General features: G+C 48.0%; 4 protein-coding genes across 4 annotated transcripts; 1 reads left to right on the top strand and 3 right to left on the bottom strand.

Moving 5' to 3' along the window:
- Nucleotides 1–338: 338 nt before the first annotated feature.
- On the bottom strand, nucleotides 339–5,348 carry J4E88_009836 (uncharacterized protein; the record flags this gene model as incomplete). The annotated part of the gene is made up of 7 exons (XM_049403434.1): nucleotides 339–488; nucleotides 559–709; nucleotides 809–1,078; nucleotides 2,010–2,268; nucleotides 2,319–3,798; nucleotides 3,844–5,241; nucleotides 5,295–5,348. The coding sequence occupies 7 exons, from the start codon at nucleotides 5,346–5,348 to the stop codon at nucleotides 339–341; spliced, it is 3,762 nt and encodes a 1,253-aa protein (XP_049250868.1).
- A 597-nt stretch (nucleotides 5,349–5,945) lies between these two features.
- On the bottom strand, nucleotides 5,946–6,663 carry J4E88_009837 (uncharacterized protein; the record flags this gene model as incomplete). The annotated part of the gene is made up of 2 exons (XM_049403435.1): nucleotides 5,946–6,562; nucleotides 6,621–6,663. The coding sequence occupies 2 exons, from the start codon at nucleotides 6,661–6,663 to the stop codon at nucleotides 5,946–5,948; spliced, it is 660 nt and encodes a 219-aa protein (XP_049250869.1).
- Nucleotides 6,664–7,211: 548 nt separating this feature from the next.
- J4E88_009838 (uncharacterized protein) lies at nucleotides 7,212–8,336 on the bottom strand (the record flags this gene model as incomplete). The annotated part of the gene is made up of 1 exon (XM_049403436.1): nucleotides 7,212–8,336. The coding sequence occupies one exon, from the start codon at nucleotides 8,334–8,336 to the stop codon at nucleotides 7,212–7,214; it is 1,125 nt and encodes a 374-aa protein (XP_049250870.1).
- Nucleotides 8,337–11,231: 2,895 nt separating this feature from the next.
- Nucleotides 11,232–11,905, top strand: J4E88_009839 (uncharacterized protein; the record flags this gene model as incomplete). Its single annotated transcript, XM_049403437.1, has 2 exons — nucleotides 11,232–11,303; nucleotides 11,372–11,905. 2 exons carry the CDS (start codon nucleotides 11,232–11,234, stop codon nucleotides 11,903–11,905), a joined length of 606 nt encoding a protein of 201 aa, XP_049250871.1.
- Nucleotides 11,906–15,089: the final 3,184 nt, after the last annotated feature.

Here is a 15,089-nt window from a genome sequence, read left to right on the forward strand (position 1 = left end):
GTCATGGGAATTGGGTAATCCGGGGTACTTTCAAGAGTGCGAATGAGAACCATTCAGGCAAGTATCACGCAATCATATCCACAAACAATGCATGAAAGCAGACCAACTCCAAGTTTGACTACTGGTTTCTAATTCCGATGCGCATATCCTTTTTGGTACACTCATAGCATCGGTGATCATAGTGAGGGCAGCCTTGTCGGTCGAGTATGCATGGAGAGAAGAGTCCTTCACAGACGTAACATGAAACATGACCGCATATGCCCAGATAAAAAGGAGATTGACGCCCTCCTTTAACCTTGAAAAGACCCACGCCAGGTGTTCATCATGATATCCCGTGTTTACTCCGCATCGTCGCCAAACTGAGCTTGACGCTTCTGCTGGACACGCTCCTGCCTCCTCTCCCTCGCCGCCTTGGTCTTCGCGCGCTTGGCGTCCATCTCTTCCTGGATAGCCCTCTCGCGGGCCTTCTCAGCCTTGGCCTTGTGGATCTACGATGCATGTCAGTAGCCGAGCATGGAGCGGGGTTTGGACATAGTCATGATGTCATGGCGGACGTACGTGTTCAACGAGAGCACGCTTGTGCTTGAAGGTGTTACCCTTGGACAGGTGGTAGAGCTCGTGGTAGAGGTGCTTGTCGATCTTTCCGGCGGCACGGTACTTGACGAGGAGACGGCGGAGGACACGGAGACGGCGCATCCAGACGATTTGGCTATAGACATCCGCATCAGCAAACAGTCTCCTTCATCCTTCACTCCCTGCAATGAAGCTCCCTCGAGTCCATTGCGGGAGCGGCATCGTGATTGCGTACCTTGGCATACGAGCGTCCTTGGTACCCTTCCTCTTACCGAAACCACGGTGTCGGCCAATTCGTCGAGCGGCGGTCAGCTCCCGGGCGCGGGCACGCGAGTGCATGGTGACGGGCTTGCGGATGATAAGGCCATCCTGGACGAGCTTGCGGACGGTCTGGCGGGAGTTGGCGTTGGCGATTTCGCTGGTCTCGTTGGGGTCGAGCCAGATCTTGCGCTTTCCGCAACCGACCACGGAGGCCGCGAGGCGCTTCTGAGTGCGGAGGTTGACCCTGTGAGGCACAATCGGTCAGCATTTTGATCAATCGTACGGTCGTGGGCGATGGAAAGTGCTATCGTGAAAAGAGGGGTTCGCCACGTCGTGAGCGCCTGCTGAGCACCACTGCGAGTCGGCGGCGTGGTTGTGGGTGCGGAAGCGCTCTTCGAAGCAATGCTGAGGGTATGCAATCGGTATTCCTTACATTTTGACGGGTTGGTTGTCCTGGAGGTTAGTATCGAGAGTCGCGGCAAGACGTTCGCAGAATATTGAGGATCCGACCTGGGCAGGTGCGCGTGATCGCTTAGAGCGCCAAGCTCGTCACGTGCCGGCCGCTAGTCGTTTTACGATCCCGACCCCAGACACCAACAACACCATCAATGCACCCGCCAAAACAAAGACTACCGCTGATGCGTTACGATAGTCTTAAAGTATCGCGTATGAGCTTTCTGTCTGATCACAGAATGCGATCGTGGCCTTTGCATCGCGAAGTTCAACGCCAAAGTTTGACTGTGTGGCAACGTTTCGCGACCACTAGATGCGCAAATTAGGCACTATTACTACGTGAGTCAACGCCAGATGGCCCCAAAGCTTATTCGTATGAGTAAATCGATGGTGTCGCAGCTCATTGCTGGACACTTCTTGCCCATGTGGTAACCTTGAGAAGCCCATCACGCGACGACACACATACAGCGACATTGGCATCGACGATGGATGACGCATTGAGATCATCGACGCCTAGGCCATCGTGCTACGAGGTGTGCCGCATCTATCATGGTGACTCATTTAGGATCATCACAAGCGAACTACTGCACCTGCGTTATTACCGCGGAGGCTAAGGGTGGCAATCACCACACCCATCACCCAAGTCAAGAAGCGTATGCTGTTTCAAACAGAGAACGTAAACAGATCGCGAGGAGCAGCGTTTATGTGCATTGCATATCTACTGTAACTTCAAGTCCTCCTCACTCAACACGCCATACAGCTTCTCAATCTCCTGGCCAATAATGTTGAGATCATGCGCGAGCTGCCCAGTCACCAATGCGTACGCGTACAGCAACTCGTAATCTTCATCATTGGCAATGACCTTTCCCAGTCCACTCTGTCGGAACTCAAAGACCTTTGCTAGTAGACGATCTCGCGTGTGTTCGATATTAGGCAAGACGTCGTTGAGCGGGTATGCCAACTTCATTGAGGAGGCCATGACTGTGTACTGTTAGCCGGTGCTCTTAAAAAGCTTGTTGTAGGTGACTCACCAGAGAAGAGATGACTGATGCGCCAACTCAGGTCCGTCCACTCTTTCTTAGTATATCTCAAGACCTCTTTCTCGCCTTCTGAGGCCTTCACATCTTTGAGTATGACGACGTTCATAGCATGGAAACTATCCAAGATACGGCTGGTCGCGCCTAGAATGACTTTGAAGCTCTTGTCTGGGAACGGGCCCTTGAGCTCGAACTCTGCGGCAGCTGATGCTCGCAGCGTGTCCAGATGAGACAGATACCGACGAAGCTCTAGTTCTTCGCGTTCGGACATGTACGTGTACGTCCGGCTTGTGCGTTCGTTGGCTTCGAGTAGGGTCTTCAGAGGCCCACGTTTCCAGATCAACCCCATCTTTAGCCATAGCAGAGACGTGCCCTTCTTGACTTTGCGGCGCGCAGAGATAGGCCAGATGACTCTCGTCACTATGATACCCCATATACATCCAACCATCACTGCAACCACACGGTGGAGTACAATCTCCCAAATTTCGGGTGAGATACCACCCTCATCGTCATCGTCGTCATCGTCCTTGACGGAGAGCGAGTATGCGTAAAGTGCAGAGAGATTGTAGGTTAGCAGGATGAAGCGACCCATAGGCCCCTTGCCCTTTCCAACGATGATGTAGAAGCAGAACAGGGAGATGATCCAGCCGAAGAAACCCAAGACGAAGGCATGCTCGTCAGCTGCGATCCATGCAGCGATCGCCAGTATAGCTCCGAGACAAGTACCAGCAAAACGTTGGAAACCAGTAGTATTGGAGGCACCGATGGTCATCGAGCACACCAACATGTATGACAACAAGCCCCACTCGCCACGCCAGTGACCATAGAACCCTCGAGTCGACTGGATGAAGGACCACATGGCGTAGAGGACTGCGCCAATGCCAACCTTGACGGCGTATTTGAGGTCGTCTCTTCTAAAGACGGCCAATGATGTCCAGATACGGTATGAAAGTGGCTGCTCGTTTTCTGGCTTATAAGGGTCTCCACGGGTCGACTTCCGGTAGATAGGGTTGTGGATCTCACGCGAGCCTCCTGGTGTGTGAGCCTCTGTCTCATCGATAAGATAGGCCTCCTCAGGGCTGTCTCCCGCCTTATCCTTCTTGCGCCCACGCTGCCAGAATTTCAGCCAGCTGTAGGTTCTTTGCCGCGGGTAGCGATTGACATTAGCTTTCAGCTCTTCGAGGATGTCAAGGAACGACACCATGTCTTCAGCGAAGTCTAGAAGCGACGAACTAAAGTATCCACAGCTTGCGGCAACCTCCTCAAAGTCTGCTGCAATCGCTGCAGAGCTGGTCCTCGTTGGTATCTTGTTCTTGTAGACAGCCGAGAGGGCTTCCCGACGTGCATCTGAGAAGAGGGCCTTGGCATCGACTAGACTGTGGCGAAAGTGCTCGTTGATAGCCATGTTGTACTCGGGTCCAGGTCCAAAAGGCAATTCAGAAAGGACCTCGCGTAGTGTGTATGCTAAGGATTTCTACTGGTATTAGCACAATTCGCAGACAGCGACTCTTAGACGTACCATTGGCGGTCCCAAGCTAGCAATGAACACCGAGAACATGTCAGCAGGCGTAAGGTCTGATTTCAAAAGGTTCGCAACTTGGTCGGACTTCTTCTTGGTCGGAGTGGACTCGTCGTCGGATCCAGCTGCTGAGGGATATGCAGATGCTTGGGAACTTTCCGGTAACTCGTCGATAGATGCAAGGATGCTGGTTCGCCTCTCGGTATGGCTGAGACTGGGAGACATTTGCGGAGGACTGAAGGACATCGTATGGTCCGAGAATATCGACGAGTTTACAGTTCCATTAGCGGGTATTGATCGTTGTGACGTGACGCTGGCGCCAGGCTCGGTCTCCGATTGCGCCAACAGCGTAAATTGGGTTTCCGCAGCACTGCGCAATCCACCACAGCTCTGCATGAGCTTTTCTAGACATTTGACCAGTTTCGCGTGAATCCTGTACTCTTCCTCAGTACCCAGCGCATAATGCTCAAACTTGGCTTCTCCCAAGTTCTTTAACAGAGATTTGAATGTTGACTGGCTCTTGTTGGATGCTTCAACATATGATTCGCTCTTGAGGTCTGACTCGGCGCCGGAAAGGAAGCTGAGGGTGATATTGTTGAGCATCTCTGCCATGGCATCGGTAGACTGAATGAAGGTATCGCGGAATTCGTTGCGCGCCGACTTTGGTTGTACGAGGAGCGATACAAGTGCTGAGGCGGAACAGCCCATGATTATCATCTTCAGAACCTGCCAGACTTTGACGTAGGAGAACTTGGCTGCCTGAACAGCTCCCTCCTTGGTCAGGATCGTAATGAGAGCTAGCGATGTCAGTGAGCAAGCCACGTTGACCAGTGGGTTCCCAAGCTTCTGTTTTGTCCATCCAACAAGCCCTAGACCTCCTCCGCAGAATACGATGAGCACTATCACATGCCCAAGGACTAGGAGATCTTGGTTTCCAAAGTATGCGGACACGGCCATGCTAGAGAAGGATACGAAGGCGGCATACAGAAAGGCAGCGAAAGCCAAGATGACAGCCTCCAGCATGCTACCGGCCGAGCGAGCTGGGTGGAAGTACACAGTGATAGTCGCGACTATGTGCTTTCCATCGTTCTTGCCTAGTAACCCTGCGATTGCTGGTACGAACGTCGCCAATGATCCGAGGACATAGGCCAACGAGCACTTCATTATGCCAATCCCGATAGGACTCGTCGCATACGCGTAGCCTTGTCGACATTTGTTCGTAAGCACCACCTTTGCAAACTCGACTCTTCCCATCTCCCGGTGTCTCTCAGCATCGTATTGGCCGGGCGCAAGTAGGAACTCGGAGGATTCGGTCGGTCGGTGTTGGGATCTTCGTAGGGTGAAGGATCTCTTGATGCGCTCGCCAGTGTTGGGTTGCACCATGGTCGCGCTGCGTAGCTATAGCTTGTGGTCAGCGCATTGCCTATATGGCCTCTGAAGACGCGACTTACGCTGGGCCGCAGGAAGCGGCGCTGAGCCGGGGTTTGCGGAGCATCGTTAGCCATCGGAGAGGTCGTAGACCGTATACTCTAATCGGATTCTAGGACATGGCGAATGAAGCAGCTGTGAGAGGCGCGCCGTCCAAGCGCGTCTTGGTGATTGTTGGTCGTGAACCCTGCAAATGCCCAGATCGATGGCACTGGCGCTAACGCCACAGCCACCCACGTAGCACCTCCATCGGTGCTTACATGTTGTACTACCTGCGCACCATGAGGAATGAGGCTGGTAGCTTCAGCGCTCGCAATCACCGCGTCGAGATGTCATAGAAGCGTGACGATGTTGAGGTACAGTTACCGAGGTGAAGACTAGCGGCATGTTGACGCGATTTGGTCATCACCAGCGATACGATGAACTCGACACCAACACTAGAAGCCCTTCTTCAACCGACCTACACGCCAACAATCTGACTCGTTACATATCTACGTCCTCACGTTAACCTAAGAGAAACTGAACAAGTCTGCAGCCTACATTAACATGGAAATATGCAAATGAATAACATAACTTTTCAATACGACATTGTATGCTGAAAACAGAAGCATATAGTAGTGTTACGTTCGCGGATAGGTCAGATTCGCTAGGATGGTTCTTGTACATCGAACCACCTAACCGCTGCCCTCTTGCCTCTTCAACCTCTCAAATAGCTGGACAAAAGCCTCCGGTTCCTGCGCACCTCCGATCTCAAACTGATCGTTAATGGTAAAGTTGGGAACGCCTGTAATCTGTTGTCGGCGCGCCTGCTGGACTTCCTTGTCAACTTCAGGTCCTCCTTTGCCTGACTCCAGCCAATCCTTGATCTCTTTCTCATCAAGTCCAGCCTTGATTCCTGCCTCAGTAAGGATCTCTTGAGTGGCAATGTCCTTCTCGTTCTCAAAGTACGCAGCGAAGAGCTCCTCGATCACGCGAGTCTGCATCTGCGGGCCCTTGGTTTTTCCAAGTTGCACGAGTCGGTGCGAATCGCGTGTGTTTCCAGTCTTGCCGCCGTACTTGAAGTTGATTCCCTCATCTTTGCCAATCTGCGAGAGACGCTCCTGCATCATTGCTGTGCGCTCTTTGCCGAACTTCGACTCGTACAGTTGTTGCTTGTCTGCGCTCTTTGGTGCATCAGGGTTCAGATAGAAGGGATACCAGCTGGTTTGGAAAGTGTCGTTAGAGTCTGGGTGCTTCTCCATATAGGCCGCGATACCCTTTTCCAAGCGCTTTTTTCCTACATAGCACCATGCTGTGACTTGATTAGTATCGGATGTATAGTATGCGATGCGTTGTTCATAAGGACTTACGGCATACGGTGTCGCTAACGATGTCAACCTTGAAGTTGGTCATTTTGCGTAAACTTGCTCTCAACGCCACGATGAAGTTGTGCGCGATAGATTTCGCTGATGAAATGATGTCATCGCTGCGAGACTGCTTGCTCTTATACCTACCGTGCTACATGGATGGCGAGTGCTGCTGACAAATTGGTGGTGGATGTCGAAGTTGCCATGATCGGCCAAACTCGCCCTTCCAGCCGCTTCCGAGGTTATTCTAGAACATCGATCTCTTCCATCGCACATAGGACTGCGTTCTCACCCTGACAGCGCATGCGACAACACCACGCTACTCACTACTTGGTCTTTGTTGGAATGCTGATCGGAATCTTCTGGGTTGCCTGCTGTCGACTTGAAGCTCACGCGGTTACAGAACTAACGCGGTCGTTCTTGCCATCTGACTCGACATAGATCCAATTCCCCACCATTCAGTATCATGCTAATATACAAAGTCAAATGCTCACTAACGCCACGCTATGCTTAAAGACAGGCCGTCGCTCATCGCTGTCAGAATAAGCAGCAAGACTCTGTATCCAGACCACGCAAGGCCTTCCATTCAGCCACTTATTTCTTGGACTGCTGCCCGCGTTCCAATTCCTGTCGAAACTTCGGGCCACGGAAGATAATCAATATAATCCCTGGTATGCAGAGGAGGTCTATAATCCCCAGACCGGTAAACGCCCAACCCCAACCCATTGCATCCAAAATGCTGGCCATGATCAGTGAGGAGATCGCGGCAGCCATGTTGCGCATGAATCCTGCCAAAGCCACCAGACTGGCCGCCTGACCAGGGTCGCACTCAGTCTGGAAGGACGTACTGGTGACAAAGATGATAGACATGCCGATTGCGGCCAGAGCCGTACAGAAGAGGACCGCTGCGGGGTGAAAGTGAGCGAGCGCAAACCAGCCGAACATAATCTTTCCAGCCGCAGCGATGACGAAGCCAAAGATTTGGATGGTAATTCTTCGCTCAGGTGCAACCTTGCCAGTAGAGCTCTTCGCAAGAGCCCTCTTTCGCATCCAGTCGGAAAGTCGACCGACGACCATCGAAGCGACGAACATCGCAATGCCAGGACATATATAGGCATACCCGGTCTCTGCTGCCGTCCAGCCGTAACCTTCCTGCCAAATGGTGGCAAACGAGATGAAGATGGCATATAGTCCGGCAAACTGGAATGCTCCATTGAAGGAAACGATCAAATGTGGAGGGTATCTAAGAAGATGCAGGAACTTTCGAGGCGTTGGACGGGGAGCTTTCGGAGCTCTCGAGTCTGTACAGGGCTGTGTCCGGAACTTGGGTATCGAAAACCAAGGCTGGTTTGCGACAGGTGCGCCGTTGCCTACCAGCGATCGCAATGTCTCCGGCGTACAGAAGACGATGAGGAGATATACCGGAAAACTTGCGATGGAAAGGAAACCGAATATCCATCGCCATCTACTCTCGTCCGCGAGTGCACCACCAATAAGTGGACCAAGGACGGGGCCAAGCTGAGGTCCCATCAAAAACCATGCTAAAGCGGTTCCACGTTTGGCAGGCTCAGTGATATCAGCAACGGTACCGGCTCCGACGGAAAAGACGATACATGATCCGAATGCCTGGAAGACACGGAGAATGTACAGCTCCGCGATATGTGGTGGCAGCACAGCGAGTAGGGTGTTCGCGACGAGGAAACTGCCGAGTCCGAACATGTATACTGTTTTCCTTCCGCCTAGATCTGAGGCAGCAGCACCGAAGAGAGGCCACGCAATCTTAGTTTTGCAATTCGAGCTACCGGTACGGATGACTTACGGCAATGGCGAATACCATCATATACATTGAGACTGTACCGTTTACCGCAGTCTCTGATGCACTGAAGATCTTCTCGAATATTTTCAGGGAAGGCAAGTAAACCGCTCCGCATAGTGGTCCAAAGAAGCCCGCCGCTGTAACGACACCCAATATGAATCTTCTGCGATTCACCGAGAAAGCCGAGTATGGTTCTGGCAACGATGGAAGAGCAGTAGGTCCATTCGTTGATGGTTGCTCGGTTTCATTCCGGGGTTGCGCTAAAGGGTAGTCATCGCTGTCGATGCTCTCACGGTACCGGCCATTATGGCGTTCCTTCACGAAGTCGATTGGGGAACGCATGGCGAAAGAAGGAGAGAAGTATGCAATACGATGCGGATAAACGCTCGACGAGGAGCGTTCTTGGAACCCAAGAATACAGACAAGACGGATATGTACGGCGACGTCAAACCTAGATTGCCTAATCTTCGGAGCGTTCTATGTGCCGATGACGAGCAGCTCTGAACTGCATGATATGAGACCTAATCCCAGGCGCCATTGTGTTGCGTTTGACAGGTCGCAGCATAGCCCTGGTTTCTGCACTGCCTGTAGGAAGGCGCCCTGGCTTAAGGGCAGTATTTTCGTCTCCGCTGCGGTCAGATTCCCACCAGAGGGGTACTGAGCCGCATCCTACGCCATATCCGCATAGTCATGCACCCCGCTGCTCTAGCCTCAGGGCTTGCCAGTCGCGGAATGAACTAGGTGCGCGTCATTGTTGGTATCGGAAAACGTCCGACACAATGACCCGAACAAATCAACCCGACACCACGCACGACTCGTGGCAATAACCCGACATAAAATCCAGCGATGCACACGTTATTACTTATACGTGTGATCATGTATGCAACGGCTAAAGCTTGCTAGAAGTTTTATGTGAAGCCATCTTCATTACGTCTGCATCCAGCTCATGCGTTCCGTGGTGTGCGAAGATGTGGCGGCTACCCTATTCTACACATGAAGACGCTTGATATTGCCGGCGATGGCAAAGGGTTGGATGAAACAGTCACAGCCTCCACCAACGATTTGAATCTTCTCGGGCGCCAGGGCACGTATACAGGTCAGTAGGCTCAGAACAACAGGTTGCGAAAGCTGTTGCCATTTGTCTCCCCACTTCGCTCGATTTGGTCGCAACTTTAGGGCGCATATGTTCATACATCAACAGGTCCGGCTCTTACTTCCTATTCATGCATATCCTCAGCAAATTCATGTGGTCTATGAGGCACAGTGAGGGCGAGCGAATCCGCTTGGACGACGACCGTGGCAGCGAATCCGGACACGATATGAATGCCATGAGTATGATGGGCTGACGGCTGCTCAAGGTTACTACGGATCGGATCATATCGGGAGTCACTGCTGGCTTTGATATGACATTGCATCGGGTTGAGCATACATGGCGTGCGGAAAATGCAACAAACATGCGATACTTCTGAGAGCACCTGGGTGGTATCAACAAATAACAACAAGAGTATACCTGTAAACGTCATCGGCTGATATACTGTTGTACCAACACTGTCAGCGCATGTTTACCCAGCCAACTACTTCCACGCCGCGCGATGCACGTAAGCCCATTGGCCCAAATTCATGGTCGCCCTCCAACCGATGTCCCAAAGACAAGCATCTCGCAATGTTGGGAAGCTCAAAACATTGTTACAACGACACGTATACCCACGCTCTGTTCAACGATCGATCTGTTGTTGCATCCAACATGCAGCATCGCATGTTCATCCAGCCTGCCTGGATCCTGATCTCATTCGCCTTTCAAGTCCAGCAACCAAAACCCCGGGACACGACTGCACGGCTTCCCACTGCGCTTGCAATAACGATTCATCTATCGCACGTTGGCTAAAGAGCGCTCTGCCTATAAGCTGCAGTCCCAACACATGCAACATAAGCGGCCCGTTCCCCTCGCATCACCAACAAATAACCACGACCTGCATGCCATCCAACATTATTCCGCGCCTCAACACCTGCCGCGCAGTATCGTCTTGTCATGATTGCGCAGGATGCGGATGAAGGCGCGAAATCTGCTCAAAACCTTGGAAACCTTCTCACCTCGCTTACCGTCTAAACCTATTCCGGCATAGCGATCTGCGGGCCGCCCTCTCCTGGAGTCTTGTCGACTACCTAGGTATCAAAACAAGGGCCAGCAGGTCTATTCAATGTTACCGATCTGTCTGGTGGCATGGTGGGCTGAGATAACAATCGGCCGTCCTTGCTTGACCAATACTGGCATGCAGTGGCGCCGTCTGCAGAACTTCGGGTACCGCGTGGGAACGGCGGGTGCGAGAAGGGTTCTGAGGCCTGGCATCCCTGGGAGGGAGCTTACGCCACAAAAAGAACGATATAAACGTCGTGATTCCACGTTCACTCTCCCGGAAATATCCTTAGTGGCAGACTTCACTTCAGTTTCAGACTTCTTTGTTCGTCAAAATCTCCGCGTTTGAACTGTGAATCATTTGGGGTGGTTGCCGCTTCCATTCAAGGTCACGCAGGGGAAAATCTGCTCATAACTTGCTCAACCCTACTTCTCACACCACTCATATTCATTCACTTGCGCTGTTTCGTTTCCAACAAATTTCTGGTAGGCCGTGCTTTAATTGCAGTCGCTGCGATATAACTTTGGACTTGTTTCTCACTACCTTTCTATGCAGGTACAAGCAATTATGTCTATGGATATGGAAATGTCGATGGCTCCGACGAGCACCGGTATGGCTATGTCGGGCATGTCTATGGCGTCGACTGCTACCGGCATGGCGCCGATGGCTACTTCGTCAGGCGGAATGGGTGGCATGGATGATATGGTCGATATGATGGGCGGATGCAAAATTAGTGTAAGTTCTATCCCATCTTCTCTCGCAGTGAGGAGAAAGGAAGTCTCAGCTAACAACCCATCCCGCAGATGCTGTGGAATTGGAACGTTATAGACACATGTTTCATCGCAGAGTCCTGGCACGTACGCTCCAAAGCCATGTTCGCCGGCTCCTGCATCGGAGTAATCCTCCTCGTCATCCTCCTCGAATTCCTGCGGCGCGCGGCCAAAGAATACGATCGCTACATCGTCCAGCAACACTCCAAGACACTCGCTTCCTCGGCGATCGGCTCCTTTTCCTCCTCGTCATCGAACGCCAACGACAGCACGACTAAGCACCCTGCTGCTACAACATCGCCAGCTGCTTGCGGCGCCATGGCTGCGACGACGAGCAAGTTCCGACCGAGCATTTCACAACAAGCGGTTAGGGCGGCGTTGCACATGGGTGCATTTGCTGTGGCTTATTTCGTCATGTTGCTGGCGATGTATTACAACGGGTACTTTATCATCTGCATCTTCATCGGTGCGTATCTTGGATACTTCATCTTCGGGTGGGAGAGCTTCAACGTAAGCAGTGGGGGCGAAGATCGTATGCAGGAAAATGCCACGGTTTGCTGTGGGTAGGAACGTAGATGTTTGTCAGGATAGACTACATGATTCGAAAGTATCTGCGAAATTAGCGACAATGACAAGAATTCACGATTTGTAGTATCATATGGCACATGTGTTGTTGTAATGAAGTGATTGATTGTCCTGTGTGGTATCTCATGAGCCGCCGAACTCCCCTCATCCCCTAATCATCGGACACCTCTAAATAACCACCCGTGGCATATATCTTGGTAGACTCCATATGGTACATAGCTTGTAAGATCGTCTGCAGAGTCTCAGCATGGATGTCGCGTGTGTAAGTGTTACGATGGCACTCACAGTATTGTGTTCATTGCACGCCATCAATGCGAGGATTGAATGACTTATTTGCCCTGAAGAAAGGTCAGCATCGTGTTCGTAAGAAAGACAGGGTATGACATACGGGGCATCCATCGCAAGTGCAGGTGGAGCCGCAGTTGCAGCTACCAGAGGCACAGCCGCAGTTACCCTTCATTATTAATGGTTGAAGATGGGTTGTTGGTTTGTGGGAAAGTAGGTTGATATAGTTGAATGTGAGTTGGCTTGATGGAATTGACTTGATTGTTGTGATGTAGGAGTAAGCAGCAGAGGGCCAGCAACCAACTTCTTATATACCCGAAGCATGCGCGACTTGTGCGGCAGCACAGCCAAACGCAGGGCCCTTCACGCCACCTCTTCCCTGCGGCACCGCCGTCAGCGGCGGCTCCCGTTCATGTGCTTCACGAGCTTTGCCCCGCATCCCACCGTGTTTGTAGCATTGTTGACTGTAAGCTTTGGCCTCAGTGGTCGATAGCTCCGTTGGTAAGTTTAGCCGCGTGCACGCGTTTTGTGCTATTAGCTCCTTATCTTATAAATTAGACGCCCCGCAAAAAACCTTGCTTATAAGTCCTTGCAGCTTCTAAAAACTTCTTAGCTAATTATAGAGCTAGCGTATAAACTAAACTTCTTAGCTAATAAGAGCTAATTATATAATACTTATAGTAAGGCTTTTATAGAGCGTCTAAGAAAAAATAGTAGAACTTTTAGTAAATAAGTATTTTAAATTATAACTTTAGTAAAGTTTACCTATTAGTACTATAATACTACTATCTTATCTTATTATAGTGTTAGATATAATAGAAAGCGCAAGTTCTTCTTAATACTATTATATTTATTAGGTCTAATTTACGCGTAGTATTAATAGAGAAGTATAGCGTTATAAAAGATAATATTTTAGCTTTTTAGCGTAATTGCGTCTTGCTAACCTACTTACTACGTTCTATCTACTTTATACTTACACTAAAACTTCTATAAAGCTCTATAAAGTTCTATAAAGCTCTATAACTTTCTATAAACTTTTATACTAGTTATAGTTATGTTTACTATACGCGTTATATTATAGTATTATAGTATTATAGTATTATATATAGTAGTGCTATAGTACTCTAATAAAGACGTTATAGTATTATAGAATATTATAAACTTTTGTAAACTACTAGACTAATAGCTAGCTACTAAGGCTTATAGTAAGTAAATTAGCTACTAGCTATATAGTAGTAACTTTCTTAGACTTCTACAAACTTCTATAAAGTTCTTTAGACTACTAGTAACTTCTATAAACTTCTATAAAGTTCTTTAGACTACTAGTAACTTCTTATAGCTAGTTATTCTTATAGAGTAGCTATAGTAAAGCGTAAGATAAAGTAAAAAGTAGATAAATATAGTAGATAGCACTAGAGTTGCGCTATTACTACGCCTAAGTGTATAGTAATTAGGTAAGCTACGCTTCTAATTAATTAACGTATTACTATAATTCTAGATATAGAATTAGAGAAACTTTCTCTACTAGTAGAGAATATAAGATAGAAATAATATATAGTATTATAAGAGTAGGTTATTTAGTATTATCTAAGGCGTGTACTATTCTATAGTTATAGTAGTAAGGCACTTAAACTACGTAATAAGTAGGTACGCGCCTTTTAGCGTCTTATCTATATAAGAAGTAACGTATTATTAATTACTATAACTAGCTTTAGTAAGAGCCTTATCTTCTATACGTATTTAGTGTTAACTAGAAAGATTATACTATAGTTAATACTACTCTCTAAGCTAGAGAATAAGTAGCTTAGTAATATACGTTATCTTAATAGCGTAAGATCTTACTTAGTTAATATAAGAACTTATACTTAGTTTTATAAGCTTATTAATAAGATTATTTATAGTAAGTATACTTATATATTAATAAGGCCTAAGTAGGTATCTAGTTATATTTTCTAGACTACGTTAAGAGACATAACCTTCTAGTTATAGATTAGAATTATTATAATTAACAAGTACTATCTTATTATCTAGTAGAAAGCATTCTATTCTACTTTTACGTAGCTAGGTAAACTCTATAGTATTCTTACGCAGAATATTAATTAGTTTAGTTATTTAGCTACGTTAGACCTTAACTCTACTAAGTAGGTATTAGACACTACTAGTTTCTACTATCTAGAGTGTAATGCTTATAAGACTAAGTTAATTTAAATAACTATTAATAGGTCTAACGCGTCTATAACTATTATAGAGATACTACCTAGTAAGTTTATATTATAGAATCTTCTTTTCTTTTTACTACTACTATCTATAACTAGAGAGGCTGCTATACCTATAATATAGCCTAAGATAATTATCTTTATTAATAGAAGAACCTAACTCTAGAACGCTATAGAATAAGCTATAATAATGCTTATATATATAATAAAGAACTTTCTAGATAATTAACACTATAGTACTAACCTATTAGCTAGAAATTAGTGTATATTTAATATAGTTAAGACGTATACTACTTATATTATATAGTATAACAAAGACGCGACGTATAATAAGTTTAAGTATTCTACTTCTTATATCTATATTATCTTTGTAATAATATTTCTTAGAATAGATATAAATCTACTAGATATTACAAGAGTCGCGACGTAGAATATACTAATTACTAAGAGTATTATAGACCTATAGTAGTAAATTAGTTATAGAGAAAGAGGCGCTAAGTACACTAGCTAAGCATTTATCTTTCTTCTATACTAGCTCTTTAACTATAATAGAGTTAATTAACTAGATGTTGTAGTAGTTCTAAAGCTAAAGCTTCTAGCTTAAGTATAATAGTCTTGTTATTAGCTTCTATCTTTGCGCGTAGCTAGTAGACTCTTATAGATAG

Source organism: Alternaria novae-zelandiae (assembly GCF_023758075.1).
Source record: "Alternaria novae-zelandiae strain BMP 2774 chromosome Unknown scaffold_26, whole genome shotgun sequence".
Taxonomy (NCBI): domain Eukaryota; kingdom Fungi; phylum Ascomycota; class Dothideomycetes; order Pleosporales; family Pleosporaceae; genus Alternaria; species Alternaria novae-zelandiae.